Raw genomic sequence first — 17551 nt, forward strand, 5'->3', positions numbered from 1 at the left:
TCGTGGTAATTAAATTAGCGTCAGCTATAGGAGAACCAGATAAAGCTAATTGATCAGCCAAAGTATTGATTTTATCCAAAAAATCGGCAATATTAAGATCATCGCGACGAAGATTTAGAAGTTCCCCACAAAGTTGAATAACTCGATTGTGAGATAAGGATGCATACCTTTCCTGCAAAGCTTTCCATGCCTCAGTAGCATTGATGCATTTTACAACAACATGCATAACAGGGGGAGAAAGAGAACTGGTGAGCCAAGAAAGTACCATCTGGTCTTGCTAGATCCATGATTCAAAGAGAAGGTTGATGGTGTCAAAAAGGTGCCATCAACAAATGGCATCAGACTTCGACTTCGAAGTAACGGAACTAACTGTGCATGCCACAAAGGATAATTGTGACAATCAAGTTTCAGAGGAAGGAAGGTAGAAACGTTGGTAAGGGCAACGGAAAAAGGCATTGTATTTGAGAAATAAATTTGTCGTGAGACTGTTAAAAGGTTGATTCCATGTAAGAATTGTGCTCGATGACGAGCTTATATTGATTTAACATTTATATAGAACTTTACAAGTTTGAGTGAAGAACGAACTCTTCAAAACAAACCAAAAGATAAATTACATAAAATACAAATTCAAAATATTAATATGCAATCTGTTTGAATTCAAAATATTCAAACAGCTAAAGGATTATATTGAGGCGAGCCTTCCTGTTGACTGATTCCATTGTTATCTCCTTTGATTGTTGTGGTGGGAAATGAGCTTTTCAAACTTGGTTTATCAAATAGAAGTATTTATCACAACTAAAAATGTTTCTCATTAGGTTTTTATCACGATTGATCTTCGAAATTAGACCAAAATGGTCCTGAAATAGAGAATCCATCAATTTGGTCATTAAAATAAATTTTGCTAAAGTGGCACACAATGGATCTCACCTATCCAATCTTATGGTGTCACGTAGACTAATCATAAAACCAATTTTTTAAGAAAATTAAAAATTAATTCATGTGGCACTATATGATTGGATAGGTGAGATTCATAGTATGCCACATCAACACACTAATAGAAAGTTTAAGAGAAAAGCAACGAAATGACCAAATTGATTTCCGAGATTTATTATCAAGGACCAAATTGATATGCGAGATTCATTTTCAAAGACCAAATTGATGAATTATGTATTTCACGGACCATTTTGATTAAAATGTTCAATTTCAAGAACCAACTGTGATAAGAACCTTTCTGATTACGTTCGACAAAAAACACTTATACAAAAAATAGTTGTAAGCATAAGTGCTTCTTACATAAGCACTCTCAAGTGAGCCAGCCTTCTAATAAATTCAAGTGTGTTTTAATGACACACTTAAAGCACTTCTTTGTAAAGCGCCTCATTACCTAAAAGTGCTTTTAATGAGTCTTAGGGGGTAGTTTGGGGTTGCTGTGCTGTGAAAAAAACACAAAAAAAAAAACGTTGCTTTTAATAGCAAGGGTAGAACTACTTCTGCTGTTTTGGACCCTTAATTTTAACCAAGAACACTTTTTTTTTTTTTCTATTCACCAAACACAATTTTAACCCAACTTTTTTAAAAGCTGCTTTTAAAATAATTTCAACAATGTCAAACAAACAACTTTTTTTATTCAAACCAAAAAAACACTATTAGCCATGAAAGACAGAATGCACACATAAATGAAATTACCATTAAACCGCGTTTTTTTTTTTTTTTTTTTTTTTTTTTTTTTTCTGCTTCAAAACATTTCAATTTCACTGCAAAAGTCTCCTAACAAAAAGGAGTGAGGATCCGATCCGTTTCACAAAATGGAGCTATCACTTTCCGCGCCACCCAGTATTCCAACCTCTTCACCTACGCCGCTAAAACGGCGGGTTACCTTCGCGGTTTCTCGTCCGAATCTCACACCCGCTCCGCCGTCTCACCGGCCATCACTTTCTTCACTAAAACCAAACCACCTCCACCGCTTAAAGCTCAAAGCCATGGACTCTCAGAGAGCAGCTCCGCCGCGCGCCTCCCTGGCCGAAAACAACGGCTCCACTCTCACCGATACCCCAACCCCAATTAACTCAGGTAAACCCTAACCCTAATCCTAATCTCAATCGCTAAACTGGGTTTAGGAATTTAATGGGATTCCTAATTGCTGGTGCAATTTTTGCAGGGGCTCGAATTGGGGAGGTCAAGAGGGTGACTAAAGAGACCAATGTCTCGGTCAAGATGAACCTGGACGGCACTGGAATGGCTGAATCCAGTACTGGGATTCCGTTTCTTGATCATATGTTGGATGTCAGTAATCTGTTTCTCTTAGCTCTCATAATTATAGCTCAAAATTCAATCTTTGGTGAAAGGCATTGATGTATTAATCGTGTTTGGTTTGTTTTGGATTGATTTTGATAGTAGAAAAAGTAATTTCGGATACCTGAAACCGCGTTTTTTCGGTATTAGGCTTAACTATACTATTCTCTCTGTTTAGAGAAGAAAGTTGAGTGCTTTATGTTTTTGTTTTTGTGGTGCATTTTATTTTATTTTATTTTATTTACTTGTTTATTTCAGCAACTTGCTTCGCATGGGTTGCTGGATGTGCATGTAAAGGCTACTGGTGACATCCACATTGATGATCATCACACAAATGAAGATGTTGCTCTTGCTATTGGAACGGTACGGTAGAAAGCAGGCATCTTGATGTTTCCTTTGGAAAATTCAGAATCTATTGTCTGCCAGCTTCACTTTTTGGATTCCTCTGTATCTCAGAGTAGGCAGCTGATTAAGCTAATTTTGCTTGGTCTGCAGGCTTTGCTTCAAGCACTTGGCGATAGAAAAGGAATCAACAGGTTTGGTGACTTCTCTGCTCCACTTGATGAAGCACTCATACATGTCTCACTGGTATGCTCTACGGCATCATTTCTGTAAGATTAGTTAGTGGTGTTAAAATCTGAAGAGAAACATTTATATTCATTTGAATGTTTAAGAACAAATTAAATGCTATCAGTTGGTATGACAGGTTGATTAAAAACAACTTATGCATTACAAAATATAAACTTACGGCTCATAGGCCATAAATGACCCCTTCGGAGATTTTGGTTATTTCCGGATAAGGTTTGATGCCAAACAATATGATGAAAATGAGTAAAGATTATCCTTAGGGTTCAGCTTCATCATGATAACTTGATTTCACATACAAGAGTTGACTCTTGCACCAGTTAACAGTAGTATCAGAGTGCTATATATATATATATATATATAAGATTCAACTTGTCCTTGTTTATTCAAAAAGTGAGAAATATTTACCTAACTGGAAGTTTTTATTCAGGATTTATCTGGCCGGCCACATTTGAGTTATGATCTTCAGATACCCACCGAGAGGGTTGGCACATATGACACTCAGGTAGTTTACTTTAAGACTTAGGCTTCAAATTCCTGCTGCATATGTTATCCATGTATAAAGCATTGCTGGAGATATTGATTTCATATATGTTACTCTATGGAGCTACATGAGAACTTTTCTTTCTATTTATTTTTGGAAATATTAGGCGTTCCAATTTACTAATTGTTGTTGGAACTGTCCTTTTCATAGCTGGTGGAACATTTTTTCCAGTCTTTGGTGAATACTTCTGGTATGACACTCCACATCCGGCAGGTAACATACAGAGCTTCTTAAAAATCTTGAATCATCCAAATATTTGTGTGTTCACAGACTAGAAGTGAACTTCAACGACTGAATTGCCATCTCATTGTTCATTTCCAACCTTGGCATGGCCCCCAGGCGACGTGGGTCAGATTCTGTTTCTTGTTTCTGACAGTTTTCTTCTTTTGGTTGGGCACAGCTTGCTGGAAGAAATTCTCACCATATTATTGAGGCAACCTTCAAAGCATTTGCAAGGGCTCTCAGACAAGCAACAGAATCTGACCCACGTCGCCTGGGGGCCGTGCCAAGGTTTGAAATGAACTTATCTCAATTGAAAATGAATAATAGTCTTTGAATGGATGGTTTATTGCATTAATTTTTTTTTTTTTTTTTGGACAAAATTCCATTAATTCTCTTTGGCATATGAAACTCAATCTTAACTTTGTGGAGCGTATTCTGCGCAGTTCGAAAGGCGTCTTGTCACGCTCTTGATGCTTCATATCCCGTCTTCCATGTTAAGCCGCAAGTAAAATTATCATCAGATTTACCAGAGTGTCAATGGTTCCGGTGATGGATGCCACGTTGTTGGTCTATGTCTACATGGCAGATCATTGCTGTATGTGTAACATTATAATTGGAATAAACTTTTCCGTGTTGTTGATTCCATGTAGGAACAAAACCAAAGATTTTGATTTATTAAGAGTTTAGTTTGTTCCGAAACTGAAAGCGATCTATATGTTTTCTATGAAAATGTGAAGGGAAAAGAGCCGCATAACAAATAAGGAAACGACGGATGATTTGTTTTCTATGGATATATCTGATGTTAACAAATCAGTCTTCCAACTTCCAAAACTCCGATTTTCCAACTCAAATCGAACTCAAATCCCACATTCTAACACGATCAAGATTATTTGCAAATCTTCCGGGTCGCCTTCTTCCGCTGATAATGAAAAATGGGTGCAATCAGATGTTTGCAATGGCATGCTAAACAAGGCAATGTAGGTGCCAGGAGTTGGCTGCAATCCCTTGTCCAACGTTTCCACAAAGTACATCTTTATAGTGTTATTGTTCCAAAACGTCACGGTTACAGCATACTTGTTCCATGCAACTTTACTCCCACATGGAAGGCATTATGAGTCAACAAAACAAACACACAAAGAGTAGAGCAATGGTTGCAATGGTGGGTGGTATGGTGCTAGCCTTCTACGGTTTGAATTAATGGAGCAGCAGATATTGTTGTCATTGTAGTGTGTGTAAATGAATTGATATCCATTTTGGTTTGGAGTGTGATACAAACGATTAGGGGAGGCGCATTCCAACATCAAACCTCGATTACAACAGTAAACGCAATATTATATACATTAAACTCACTGTTAAGTGACTTCCGAAAATTCCGTTAAATGATGATGTGCCATAAGCAATCTGGCTATTATTTGTTATATTAGCTCATGCTAGTGCATACACATACAACTATTAAAATATTTTTGTTAGCTTCACACAAATGGTACTGTTGCTTTTCAAAGATTGTTTTTGTATTTCTTTTCTTATCTGCAACCCACCTCTACAGCCAAATATAAGGAGGCTATCCCTCCTTCCTTAATTTATGCCATAATCAGCAGCTTTAGGAAAGCTAACAGCAGCTCCTTGAATTAAGGAGTTGACCACTATACAAGAATTGCTAAACACAAGAAAAAGAAAAGACAACCGGCACTTAGAAAACAGTAACTAAATCCCTATTGTCCAAGACTTCCAATACTCCCCCTCAAGCTGGATCCAGAAGATTGATGGATCCAAGCTTGGACAGAAGCCTTTGAAACTGATGAGAGGCCAAGGGTTTGGTGAATATATCGGCCAACTGATCGGAGCTTCTTGTATAATACGTTTGAATCACCTGCGACTGTACTTGTTCACGTACATAGTGACAGTCTATTTCAATGTGTTTTGTCCTCTTGTGGAACACTAGGTTTGATGCTATGTGCATGGCTGCTTGGTTGTCACAAAATAAGTTCATAGGTTGAGTTGTAAACACACCTAAGTCACACAGAAGTCCCTTTAGCCATATCAGCTTACACGCGATTGATGCTATTGCATGATATTTAGCTTCGGCACTTGATCTTGCGATGACAGTTTGCTTTTTGCTCTTCCACATGACCAAGTTTCCACCGACAAAGGTGCAGTAACCAGTTGTGGACTTGCGATCGATTGCATTTCCTGCCCAATCCGCGTCACAGTACCCCATGATTTGGGTGTTTTCATTCTTCTTCATGATGATGCCACGACCCACGGACCCTTTTAAGTAATGTAAGATCCTTTTGACGAGGTTCAAATGATCGATTATGGGAGAGTGCATGAATTGACTGGCGGTACTCACTGAATATGTGATGTCAGGCCTGATGATTGTTAGATAGATTAACTTACCAACCAGTCTCTGATAGTGGCTGATATCTGAGAGTTGCGTGCCCCCTAAGTTAAGTTTGAGCTTGCTATCGAGAGGAGTATTTGCAGGCTTAGCATCACTCATTTTAGCATCCTTGAGTAGGTCCAGGATGTATTTACGTTGATTAAGAAATAGTCCCTTGTGAGAAGTTGCCATCTCTATTCCAAGAAAGTACTTCAACACCCCAAGATCTTTAATTGCAAATCTTTGTTGAAGTGACTGTTTGAGTTTGGAAATCTCTTCAGCATTATCACCTGTAATTATTAAGTCATCCACATATATCAACGCAACCAATTTGCCCACAGCTCTAGTATGAACAAACAATGATGAATCTGCATTGCTTCTTGTGAAACCAATGCTATTAAGCACTGAATTTAGTTTGGCATACCAAGCTCGTGGAGATTGCTTCAGTCCATAAATCGATTTGTGCAATTTACACACTAAATCAGGCTCATGGCATTGAGGATGCCCTGGTGGCAATTTCATATAGACCTCTTCTTCAAGATCACCATGTAGAAAGGCGTTCTTCACGTCCATTTGGTATATGGACCAACCCTTATTAACAGTAACGGACAATAAAACCCTAATTGAGTTCATTTTTGCAACAGGTGCAAAAGTTTCTTTTTAATCCACCTCAAATGTTTGTGTGAATCCCCGAGCCACCAGCCTTGCTTTATGCCTCTCAATTGAACCATCTGAATTAAACTTGATCTTATAGATCCATTTGCAACCCACTGCATTTTTTCCTTGTGGAAGTTTGGTGATGCTTCAGGTTTTGTGTAGGTCTAGTGCTTTGAGTTCTTCTCTCATTGCTTCTTTCCACACATCTTGGTTGTTAGCCTCATGAAAGTTTTGAGACTCACTGTGACTTAAGATGGTGCTAAGAAATGCAGCATGAGATGGAGTCAACTTTTGATACAACACATAATTGGAGATTGGATGCTTGGGATTGTAAGTGACAAAATCTTGAAACCTTGTAAGAGGTTGTCTATTACGCATAGGATTGCATCGTGGTGCTGGTACAGTTGTCTCACACTCGTTCAAATTATTAGCCACACTTTGAAGATTATCTTGGTTGTCGTTGTCATCATCAAGCATAAAACCATCAGGATGAATGCCTTCATTGTTACCTTCAGTGAGTGGTGCATGTGGTTCATCATTATTGGAACCTCTTCTTGTTGAAGCATTATTGAGCCCGATTCTTGGTAGAGGAAACACATCAAATATACACTCCCCCTGACTTGTGGTTTCAAGGGACTTGCTAAAAAAAGGATTAGTTTCATGGAATCGAACATTTTTAGTTATAATCATTTTTCTCAGCTGAGGATCATAGCACTTATATCCCTTTTGTGTTGATGAATAACCAAGAAAAATACATTTAAGAGCTCTAGGATCCAATTTATCTCGATGATGTGGTTGAACATGAGTAAAGCAGACACAACCAAAGACTCTAAGATGTGAAAGGTTAATTTTCCTTCCGTTCATGACCTCAAGAGGAGATTTAAAATCTAAGACTCGGCTAGGAAGTCTATTGATGATGTAGACAGCAGCCATGACTCTTTGAGACCAAAATATTTTTGGTACATTCATTTGTAACATTAATGCTCTAGTATTTTCAAGTATGTCACGATTTTTTCTTTCGGCTACACCATTTTGTTGAGGTGTGCCAACACAACTTGTTTGATGCATGATACCATGATTGCTCAAATATTGTGTCATGATATGGGACATGTATTCGGTGCCATTGTCAGATCTTAAGGTTTGAATTTGAGAGGAGAAATGTTCTTAACAAGATTATTAAAATCCGTAAACACTTCCATTACTTCACTCTTAGACTTTAAAAGGTACAACCATGTGGCTCTAGAGAAATCATCAACAAATATTACATAATATTTATAACCATCCAAAGATTCACACGTTGGTCCCCATACATCTGAGTGAACAAGTTCAAACAACTTACTGGCCTTAGATAAGGATGAGTTAAAAGGCAATCTATGGCCTTAGATAAATGACAGGTTTCACATGGAATTAAATCCTTCCCTAAGTTTGGAAACAAAGAAGACAAAATAGGTTGAGAAGGATGAGCTAGACGTTGATGCCACAATTGATTATTTTGGGATGAATTGGACTTGGCTTGAAACCCTTTGGAACTACTCTTTGATATGTAATAGAGACCATCTAGATAAAACCCTTCACCAATCGTCTTCTTGGTGACACAATCCTGAAAAATGACATTGTGAGAAGAGAAGATGGCTAAACAATTCAAGGTATTGGTGATTTTTCCCATAGATAGGAGTTGGAAAGGAAAAGAAGGAACATATAAGGCCACTGACTCAATTTTGTCTGACATTAAGTTTGTTTGTACCATACTTGACCAATCCCGAAACTACCGAGCACCGGCCAACGCTATACTGTCAAGGACCCAGAAGAGTTCCCCTCCGACCAGGAGGCCAATCACTACTCGACACGTGTCAAGATTAGAAGCCAATCAGAGCGCAGCACGTGTCAACATCAAGAACCAATCATAACATGACACATGTCAATGTGACAAAGCTACAAGTTTTTCTATAAATAGGGGTCATTCCCCCACAATATTGCCTAATGCCATTTGTGTTAAATCATTCACAAGAACTCACTAAATTGAGAGCTTGATCCTTTGTACTTGTGTAAGCCCTTCACTACTAATAAGAACTCCTCTACTCCGTGGACGTAGCCAATCTGGGTGAACCACGTACATCCTGTGTTTGCTTCTCTGTCTCTATTCATTTACGTACTTATCCTCACTAGTGACCGAAGCAACCAAGCGAAGGTCACAAAACCTGACACTTTCTGTTGTACCAAAGTCTTCGCTGATTTTGTGCATCAACATTTGGCGCCGTCTGTGGGAAACGACACTTATCCCTACTCTCTTCAGCTGTGTCAAGCTGGTTTCTATCATTCGTACACTTTCTTTTGATCAGGCATCCCTCTCCAGCATGGGAAGCGAAGGAAGCCACAGCACACAGAATGACACCCCCCTTGCACATAGTGCGAAACAACGAAAGAAGGAAGGAAAACGAGTTCTTCTTCAAGCTAAAGTCGATGAGTTGGAAGCTCAGAACAACAAGATAGCAATGAGGAATGAGGTCCTCCAGGAGCAATATGAGAAGCTCTTCGAGACACTCCACGAAGCTAGGCAAGCTCAGACACGCGAGCTTGTTGCCCCCGTGGAAGTCAACCATCAACTGGGTGCCCTCCAACATGGAGGGTCACATGCATTCGACATAGATATCCCTGATAGGGAACAGATTACCCCTCGACTTGATAATCAACATGAGGCTTCTCTTAACCCAGTTGCTTCGACCCGAACCATGAGAAGTGGAGGGAGACACCTCTTTACTGAAGGGGCAGAAGGATCGAAAGCCGTCTTTCGCGATTGTCGGGATTTCCTGAAGCAACGTCGAGAGAATTCCATCCATATAAGCTCAAAGATTAATGACCCAAGGATTTCTGAGAGACTCAGTCCCCTGCCACGGCCCAAGCCGGCCACCAATTTGGGGAAGGGGCAACAAGTCCCAGAGAGACATGAGGGTACATGGGACTCAGAGGTGTTCCGACAGACATACCCTGGAAGCCAGTACAGCGAGTCCAGGGAAAAATCACATGCCCTTGATCAAACCTTCCTAATTCCAAGAGGAGATGGAGATTTACGAAAGAAAGCTCCAGTGACACATAACTCCGCTCAGGACCCCCTTGTCCTACAACTTCTTGAGGAAGTAAACAAGTTGAAGGCTGAACGTCAGGCTGAAATACCTGACTGGAACCAACCCAGGCCTGGCCCTCTTACAAGGAGGATCCTCAACACCCCCCTTCAAGCAAAGACAAAGCAAAAGCTTGGCTTGCAACTTTATACTGGAAAAGAGGACCCGATTGAGCACCTTAACCTCTTTGAGTCCACCATGGCATACCGGATGCACACCGACGAAGAGCGATGTCTTCTCTTCCCCTCCACCCTCTCTGGTGGAGCTCTAAATTGGTATTGTCGTCTTACACCTGAGACGGTAGACTCATTTGAGGAATTGAGGAAACTATTTGTTTCCCAACACATTTTCCAAACCGATCGCTTGCACTCTGCAGATGACTTGTACACTATCCGCCAGAAGCCAGACGAGTCATTACGTATGTATGCTGGCCGCTTCAGCCATGAATACTCCCGGTGTGCCGAGGCAGATGACAAGACTGCCCTCAAAGCCTTCACGGCAGGCCTACGTGATTGTTTCTTTAAATACATGATCAATGCCAATACTTGGAAGACTTACTCTGAGGTGATGGCGCAGGCTTATAACCATGCCTCCGCCGAGGCAAAGACATATCAGGAGAAACCCCCTACAACCATCCTTTATCAACAAGTGGGAGGTGGAAGCCAGACTCACCTAAATGAGAAGACCTCGACTTCCCAAACAGCAGTGGCACCTCCCCATGCCTTGCATAATGCTTCACCGAATCAACAGACATATCAATTTCAAGGCAAGAGGAAGGATTTCCATCCTCACCACTCTCCTTTCAGTAAAAAGAGTAAGGGACACTATCCCGATAACCAAGGGTATCGCCACAATAACGCTCGCCCCCAGACAGTCAATGCAGTGGGTCAAACCCGCGTCAAGATACCCCCTACCCCAAGGTATGAGACATACACGCCCTTGAATGCCACATGCGCGGCCATTTACCCCAGCATAACTCACCTGATACCAAAACCAAAGCCGAGGCACCCAGATTACACGCCCCCGAATAACGCGGGCACGTTTTGTTGCTACCATGAGCATAACGGCCATGATAGCGAGAAATGTATCATCCTCCGTGATCGTATTGAAGCTTTGGCACGAGAAGGAAAAATTGATCAATTCCTTCTTCACCCTCAAAGGGATAACCGTAACCAACGCCAGGTGAATGTCATATATTCCATAAGCGGCGGCACACCCATATCTGAATCTTCCAATAGGGCCATGAAAAACAGTGAACGAAGTCTGAGGCCTGGTCACCAAGTGTTTCACGTGGAAGACATCAGGGGAGGGAAGTATCAAAAACCTAACTGGGATCCGATATGTTTCTACCCTGAGGAAGAAAGAGGCATCATCTACCCTCATAACGACCCATTGATCGTGGAGGCTCACATAGCCAACTTTGATGTTCGACGAATCCTCGTAGACACAGGGGCTTCGGTCAATATCATGTTTGCCGAAGCTTTCAGGGCGCTCAGTGTAGCTGAACACTTGCTCGATCGCTCGATTTCTCCTCTGATAAGCTTCTCCGGTGATATCGTGCAACCCTTAGGGAGCATACATTTACCCTTTACTATTGGTACAGGCCCTTACACGGCTACCATTACCACTAACTTCCTAGTGGTTGACTGCCCAACGGCATACAATGTCATCTTTGGGCGCACAGGCATCAATGATCTCAAGGCTATGGTATCCACGCATATGCTGTTGATGAAATTTCCAACCCCCCATGGTAACGGCTACATCAGAGGAGATCAGCTTAGTGCACGATCATGTTACAACACTTCAGTTAAGCAACAACACTTGCCCGGACCCAAGGAAACCCTGTCTGTACATGACCAAGTCACAAAGACCAGCCTAGATGAAGCGAACTTGGATCTTCCTGATAGCAACAATCAACCCGATGATCCTCGAGATGACTCTTTCACCCAGCAAGCCCAACCTGCTGAAGAGTTGGAGAAGGTACCTATCTCAAGAGATTATCCAGATCGCATGGTGAAGATTGGCACCACATTGTCACCACCCCTTCGGTTAGCATTGATATCTTTTTTGAAAGAGAACACTGAAGTCTTCGCCTGGTCATACGAGGACATGCCAGGCATCTCTCCCGATGTCATCTGTCATCGTTTGAGTATTGACCCCAAGATCAAGCCGGTGAGACAGAAGCGAAGATCTTATGACGCTGAACGATACGAGGCAATGAAAGCAGAAGTTGAAAAACTCAAAGGCATAGGTTTTGTCCGCGAAGTCAATTACCCGACATGGGTAGCAAATGTGGTCCTTGTTAAGAAAAATCCGACCAAAGAAAGTCTTTTGCTTCAAAAGGTCTTGTGGAGAATGTGTGTTGACTACACCGACCTAAACAAAGGGTGTCCGAAAGATAGCTTCCCTCTTCCTCTTATTGACAGACTTATAGACTCTACGGCCGGGTGTGAACTCCTGAGCTTCATGGATGCTTACTCAGGATACAACCAAATCCTCATGAACCCTTCGGATCAAGAACACACAGCCTTCACTACCGACAGAGGACTATACTGCTATAAAGTCATGCCTTTCGGCCTAAAGAATGCAGGAGCGACTTATCAGAGACTAGTCAACTCAATGTTCGCCGAGCAGATTGGGAAGAGCATGGAAGTTTACGTTGATGATATGTTAGTCAAGAGCAAACATGCTGACCAACACATCACCAACCTATCTGAAACTTTCACTATTTTGAAGAGGTATCGAATGAGGTTAAACCCCAACAAATGTGCCTTCGGCGTAGGCTCTGGCAAATTCTTAGGTTTCATGATTAGCCAACGAGGCATTGAAGCTAATCCCGAGAAGATCAAAGCAATCCTCGACATGAAGGAACCGGTAACTTCAAAGGACATCCAGAGCCTTACTGGCAAGGTGGCAGCCTTAACCAGGTTCATTTCTAAGGCCACAGACAAATGTGCTCCCTTTTTTAAAGCACTTAAGGGAAGTAGGAAGTACATTACATGGACTGATGAATGTGCCGAGGCATTCAAAAACCTCAAGGAGTACATGAGTAAAGCCCCTCTACTCTCCAAGCCCGAGGTAGGAGACATTCTCATTATCTACCTATCGGTATCAGCTTCAGCCGTAAGTTCCGTTCTCATTCGAAAGGATGGGAATATTGAGCGACCTGTCTACTACGCTAGCAAAGCCCTACAAGATGCGGAGACACGATACTCCAACATTGAGAAATTAGCTCTAGCATTGGTCATGTCTGCTCGGAAACTTCGCCCTTATTTCCAAGCACACGCCATCATCGTGCTTACCAATCACCCTCTTCGACAGATACTCCAGAGTCCTGACACGTTTGGGCGAATGATCAAATGGGCGATAGCATTGGGTGAGTTTGACATCTCCTACCAACCAAAACCAGCCGAAAAAGGTCAAGCAGTAGCAGATTTCATTGCCGACTTCACATATCCGGTTGACATTGCTTCTACACCTGAAGCAGTGGCTTCATTACCCCCGGAAGCTCAGAAGGTAGAATCAACGACCTCAGCATGGAGTCTGTATGTTGATGGCTCATCCAACCAACAGGGCTGTGGAGCGGGACTAGTCTTGACTACGCCCGACAAAGTAGCAATGGAGTATGCTCTTCGTTTCAAATTCAAGGCATCAAACAATGAGGCCGAGTATGAAGCCCTTCTAGCAGGATTACGTTTGGCCAAACACCTCGGGGTTAAACAAATTGATATTTTCAGTGACTCCCAATTAGTGGTCAACCAGGTTACCAACAACTTTGATGCTAAGGACAGCTCCATGGCAGCATATCTTGCGCAAACACAACTTTTGCTCAAGCACTTCCACTACCAGATCACCCAAGTTCCTCGAGCGGCAAACAGTCATGCAGACGCCCTGGCTCGCCTCGCCTCAGCTGTGGAAGACAAGATTGGAAGAAAAATTCATGTCGAACTGTTGGCAACACCAAGCACCATGGCCGCAGAAGTATGCAACTTACAACAGGAGGATAGTTGGATCACCCCGATCTATAATTTCCTTGCTCATGGCACCCTCCCAAATGATAAAGTCCAGGCTAAGCAAATTCGATACAAGTCTACCCGCTACCTGATCATCAATGATCAACTCTATAAGCGAGGTTTTAGCCTGCCATACTTAAGGTGTCTTAAGCCTGCCGAGGCGGAAATCGTCCTTCGGGAAATACATGAGGGAGTCTGTGGAGATCATGCTGGATCTCGGTCCCTAGCACACAAGACTTTTCGCCAAGGATATTACTGGCCAACACTCCACCAGGATGCCATCAAAGTATCCCGCTCATGTGACAAATGTCAACGATATGCAACTATTCCTCATTCCCCTCCAGAGCCTCTTACTCCTATGATCAGCCCTTGGCCCTTCGCCCAGTGGGGACTTGATTTGATCGGCCCAATGCCGGCAGGGAAGGGCAAAGTCTGTTACGCAGTCGTTGCAGTGGACTACTTCACAAAGTGGGCCGAAGTAGAACCCTTGGCAACCATTACTGAGGCAAAGATAGAAGACTTCGTGTGGAAGAACATCCTTTGTAGATTCGGCATTCCCAATGCGATAGTCACTGACAATGGGCGACAGTTTGACAACAAGAAGTTCAGGTTGTTCTGCTCTAAGTTCAACATCAACTTATGCTTTGCCTCTCCAGCTCATCCCCAGTCTAATGGACAAGTTGAGGCCATCAACAAAATGATCAAGCGCACTTTGAAAACCAGCTTGGACAAAGCTAAAGGCTGTTGGCCAGAATTTGTACCCCAAGTTCTTTGGTCATATCGCACTTCATATCGGACTTCAACAGGAGAAACTCCATTCTCACTTGCCTTTGGCACAGAGGCGGTTGTCCCTGTTGAGCTCGAGCAAGCAACATTCCGAGTCCAGAACTACATTCAAAGTGAAAATGACAAACAACTCACCCTCAACTTGGATTTAGTCGAGGAACACAGAAACCAAGCTCACTTGAGGAATGTCGCCTACAAGCAGCGCATCTCCAACTATTATGACTCTAGGGTCAAGCTTCGTTCTTTCAAAATAGGAAACTGGGTCTTAAAGAAAAGATTACTCTGCGACAGAGTCCCGAGTGAAGGCACACTTAGTCCAAACTGGGATGGACCGTATGAAGTCATTGGCATCAGTCGCCCTGGCTCTTACACACTTAGAAGCTCCGATGGCAAGACCCTTGGCCATCCATGGAACGCTGATCACTTGAAGTACTACTACAAATAGACTCACGATGTACAAGTGTTGAGCTATAGCCGTTCGGCATCCTATGTAATGAAGGCCATTTGGCAATGAATTCAATAAAGAGGTAATTTAGCCAACTCAGCCCTCACTCTTTTACATTCCTAGCAAGGGAACACTCAAGTGTTGAAACCTCAAAGCAGATATATCCAACACGAAACAAAATCTAAGTATGTGTCGACAAGACTATACAAAGAAAGGAACAACCAAACAATGGCTTATATCCAAACAATAGATCTATTCATACATAGCCAAACATGCATTAATAATAGTGCAAACACTCATAAACACCTAAAATCCAAAACTCTCAAGCTTATAACATGGGCACATGTTATACACACATCAGACTACTACATCCAGAATACATGCAGATAGTAAAGACACTGCTATTCATTCTCATCTGAAGCCGAACCCCTGGCAGTATCACTCCGCGTCCTACCATCATCCTCTGCATCCCCAAGATCCTCTTCACCATGCTGAGTCTGTGCATCAGCACTATCTTCATTATCAGACTCATCTTCGCTGCTAGGATCAACAGCAAGGACAAATGTCTCGCCCTTTCGATGATGCTCATCTATATCTTCGTGGTATTTTCGAAGAATGCTCCCATCATCATAACGATCAAGGACGGCCATCCATTTCCTTTTTTCAAAGCGAGCTTCTTGAGCACAGTAGGGTTTAATAGCAAGATGAAAGGTCGAAGAACTTAAGTATTCTTGCACAGCAGCCTCCCTTTCAGTTGGAATGCTCTTCTCCAGTTCAGAAATCTCAACTAAGGCACCATCCAATTCTCCCCTAACCTTGGATACTTCCAAGGTAGCCACCTCCAACTGTTTTTTAGTTGCCTCAAACAATTTCTTAAGCCTTAGGTTCTCACCATTTCGCCTTTTCAAGCTCTCCATGGTTTCGTCCTTCAGTTGGAGAGCCTGAGTCAAAAGTCCCTTATTCCTTCGGGCCTCGTCCACAAGCTGCTTATTCTCCTTCAGTTTTGCCTTGTACCGCTCAACCTCTTGCAGTCTGTCGTGATACTCGACCATGACCTGCATGGCAAGACGATCATCACTACCTAAATAATGATAATAAAGAGGAAAAAGTAAGGAAATGACAAAGTAACACTCACATATGAAGACAGCTTCAACATCCGGTCGCAATCCGATTCATCCTTAGCTAAGGGCTCTCCGAGCTCATCGAAGGCGAATCGACGCCCTGCCAAGCAATTGTTGATATCCCCAAAATCCTTTGGCCGCGTGGCAACCCTCAAGTCCTTCCACGGGACACTGCCAGCTCTTTCCTTGCCTTTCCCCTCATGGCGGGAACCAGGATCACTTTCCTGGACAGTGTGCTCCATAGTAAGAGGATGAGGCAACAGTCGGCTCCCTTCTCCTGCAACTACGGCAGCAGCATTATCAACGGCCTCGACTCCAGTCTTCCTAAAGGCAGGCCCTTTAAGGACCCCATCTTGGGACTTAGGTCTAACGGATGGTTCCCCTCGGAACTTATGAATTTTCTTATGCGGTAGGATGTCTTCCGAAGGAACTAACACTGGTGCTTTCCTTTTATGGGTGCTAGTCCCTGTTTTCTTGCTTACCTTCTCCACTGCATAAGGAAAATCAAAATAAGAAATACAACTTTCCAAATAAAGTAAGGAATTGAGCTAAGTTTACATGAAGGATACAACTTACTCGATCGTCCCTGGCTCTCGGAAACTAAGGGTTGGAAACCGTACCGACGAAATAAGGGTCGTAGCTTGCTTAAGTGTCTATCCTCTTTGGGCACCCTCAACACCTTCTCTATGTCAGATAGCTCCTGCCCAAACAGTTGGATGGTGCCCCGCGTCACTACATGAAGCAAAGTGTTAGAAGCAAGAAAAGACCACAACAAATAGCAAATAGTACGAACGGTTGATACGTTACAACCTACAGTCTGGAAGTGAGTAAGCACACGTCGCTCAGGCGTGACACCCTTATCATACTCCCAATCATTATACAGAAAGCACCAACGGTTTTTCCATGTGTAGTATGCCTTTTTCTTACCATACACAATACGCTCTCTCTCACTCCGACATGCACACTCGGCATAACCAGTGCATGATTTTGCTGGGCGCATCTTGTAACAGTAACGCCACTGATGGAAGGAAGGCTCACACAACCCACACTCCATCCAAATGATATAAAATCCAATCAAAGTATCCCAGAAACCAGGATTGAGTTGCCCAGGTGCATATCCGATCAAAGATAACATCTTTTGCAACCACGGATGTAAAGGTAGTCTCACCCCTAAAGTCAGTAATATCTGGGTGTAGAACATAACATGACCCTGGGGAGGCTCAGAAGGCCATTCTTCATCATGTACCAAGCGTATCCCTACACTACGAGGGATATTACATGACTGCCTTAGCGCCTCAACCTGCTTCTCATTATTTAACAAGTTATTCTTTAGATGGTCTGCTGTGAACTCAGAGCGAACTATGGGTATGGCATCAAAAACAACCCC

At 42.5% G+C, this 17551-nt stretch overlaps 2 protein-coding genes across 4 annotated transcripts; one reads left to right on the top strand and one right to left on the bottom strand.

The window, feature by feature from the left end:
- The first annotated feature begins 1727 nt into the window (after positions 1-1727).
- On the top strand, positions 1728-4342 carry LOC126609033 (imidazoleglycerol-phosphate dehydratase 1, chloroplastic-like). Of its 3 annotated transcripts, XM_050277051.1 has the most exons (8): positions 1731-2070; positions 2159-2283; positions 2551-2655; positions 2788-2880; positions 3308-3382; positions 3572-3634; positions 3822-3931; positions 4087-4342. In XM_050277051.1, exons 1-8 carry the CDS (start codon positions 1806-1808, stop codon positions 4112-4114), a joined length of 864 nt encoding a protein of 287 aa, XP_050133008.1. In that variant the 5' UTR covers positions 1731-1805; the 3' UTR covers positions 4115-4342. The 3 variants fall into 3 exon arrangements, with proteins under 3 accessions (XP_050133009.1, XP_050133010.1, XP_050133008.1); XM_050277052.1 differs by lacking the exon at positions 3822-3931 and having other exon boundaries at positions 1728-2070; XM_050277053.1 differs by lacking the exon at positions 2551-2655 and having other exon boundaries at positions 1728-2070.
- A 2485-nt stretch (positions 4343-6827) lies between these two features.
- Positions 6828-17551, bottom strand: LOC126609155 (uncharacterized). Its single transcript, XM_050277150.1, has 4 exons — positions 16975-17551; positions 16741-16896; positions 16355-16654; positions 6828-7189 (listed from the first exon to the last, which is right to left on the bottom strand). Exons 1-4 carry the CDS (start codon positions 17363-17365, stop codon positions 6828-6830), a joined length of 1209 nt encoding a protein of 402 aa, XP_050133107.1. The 5' UTR covers positions 17366-17551.

This window comes from Malus sylvestris, chromosome 16 (genome assembly GCF_916048215.2).
Source record: "Malus sylvestris chromosome 16, drMalSylv7.2, whole genome shotgun sequence".
NCBI lineage: Eukaryota > Viridiplantae > Streptophyta > Magnoliopsida > Rosales > Rosaceae > Malus > Malus sylvestris.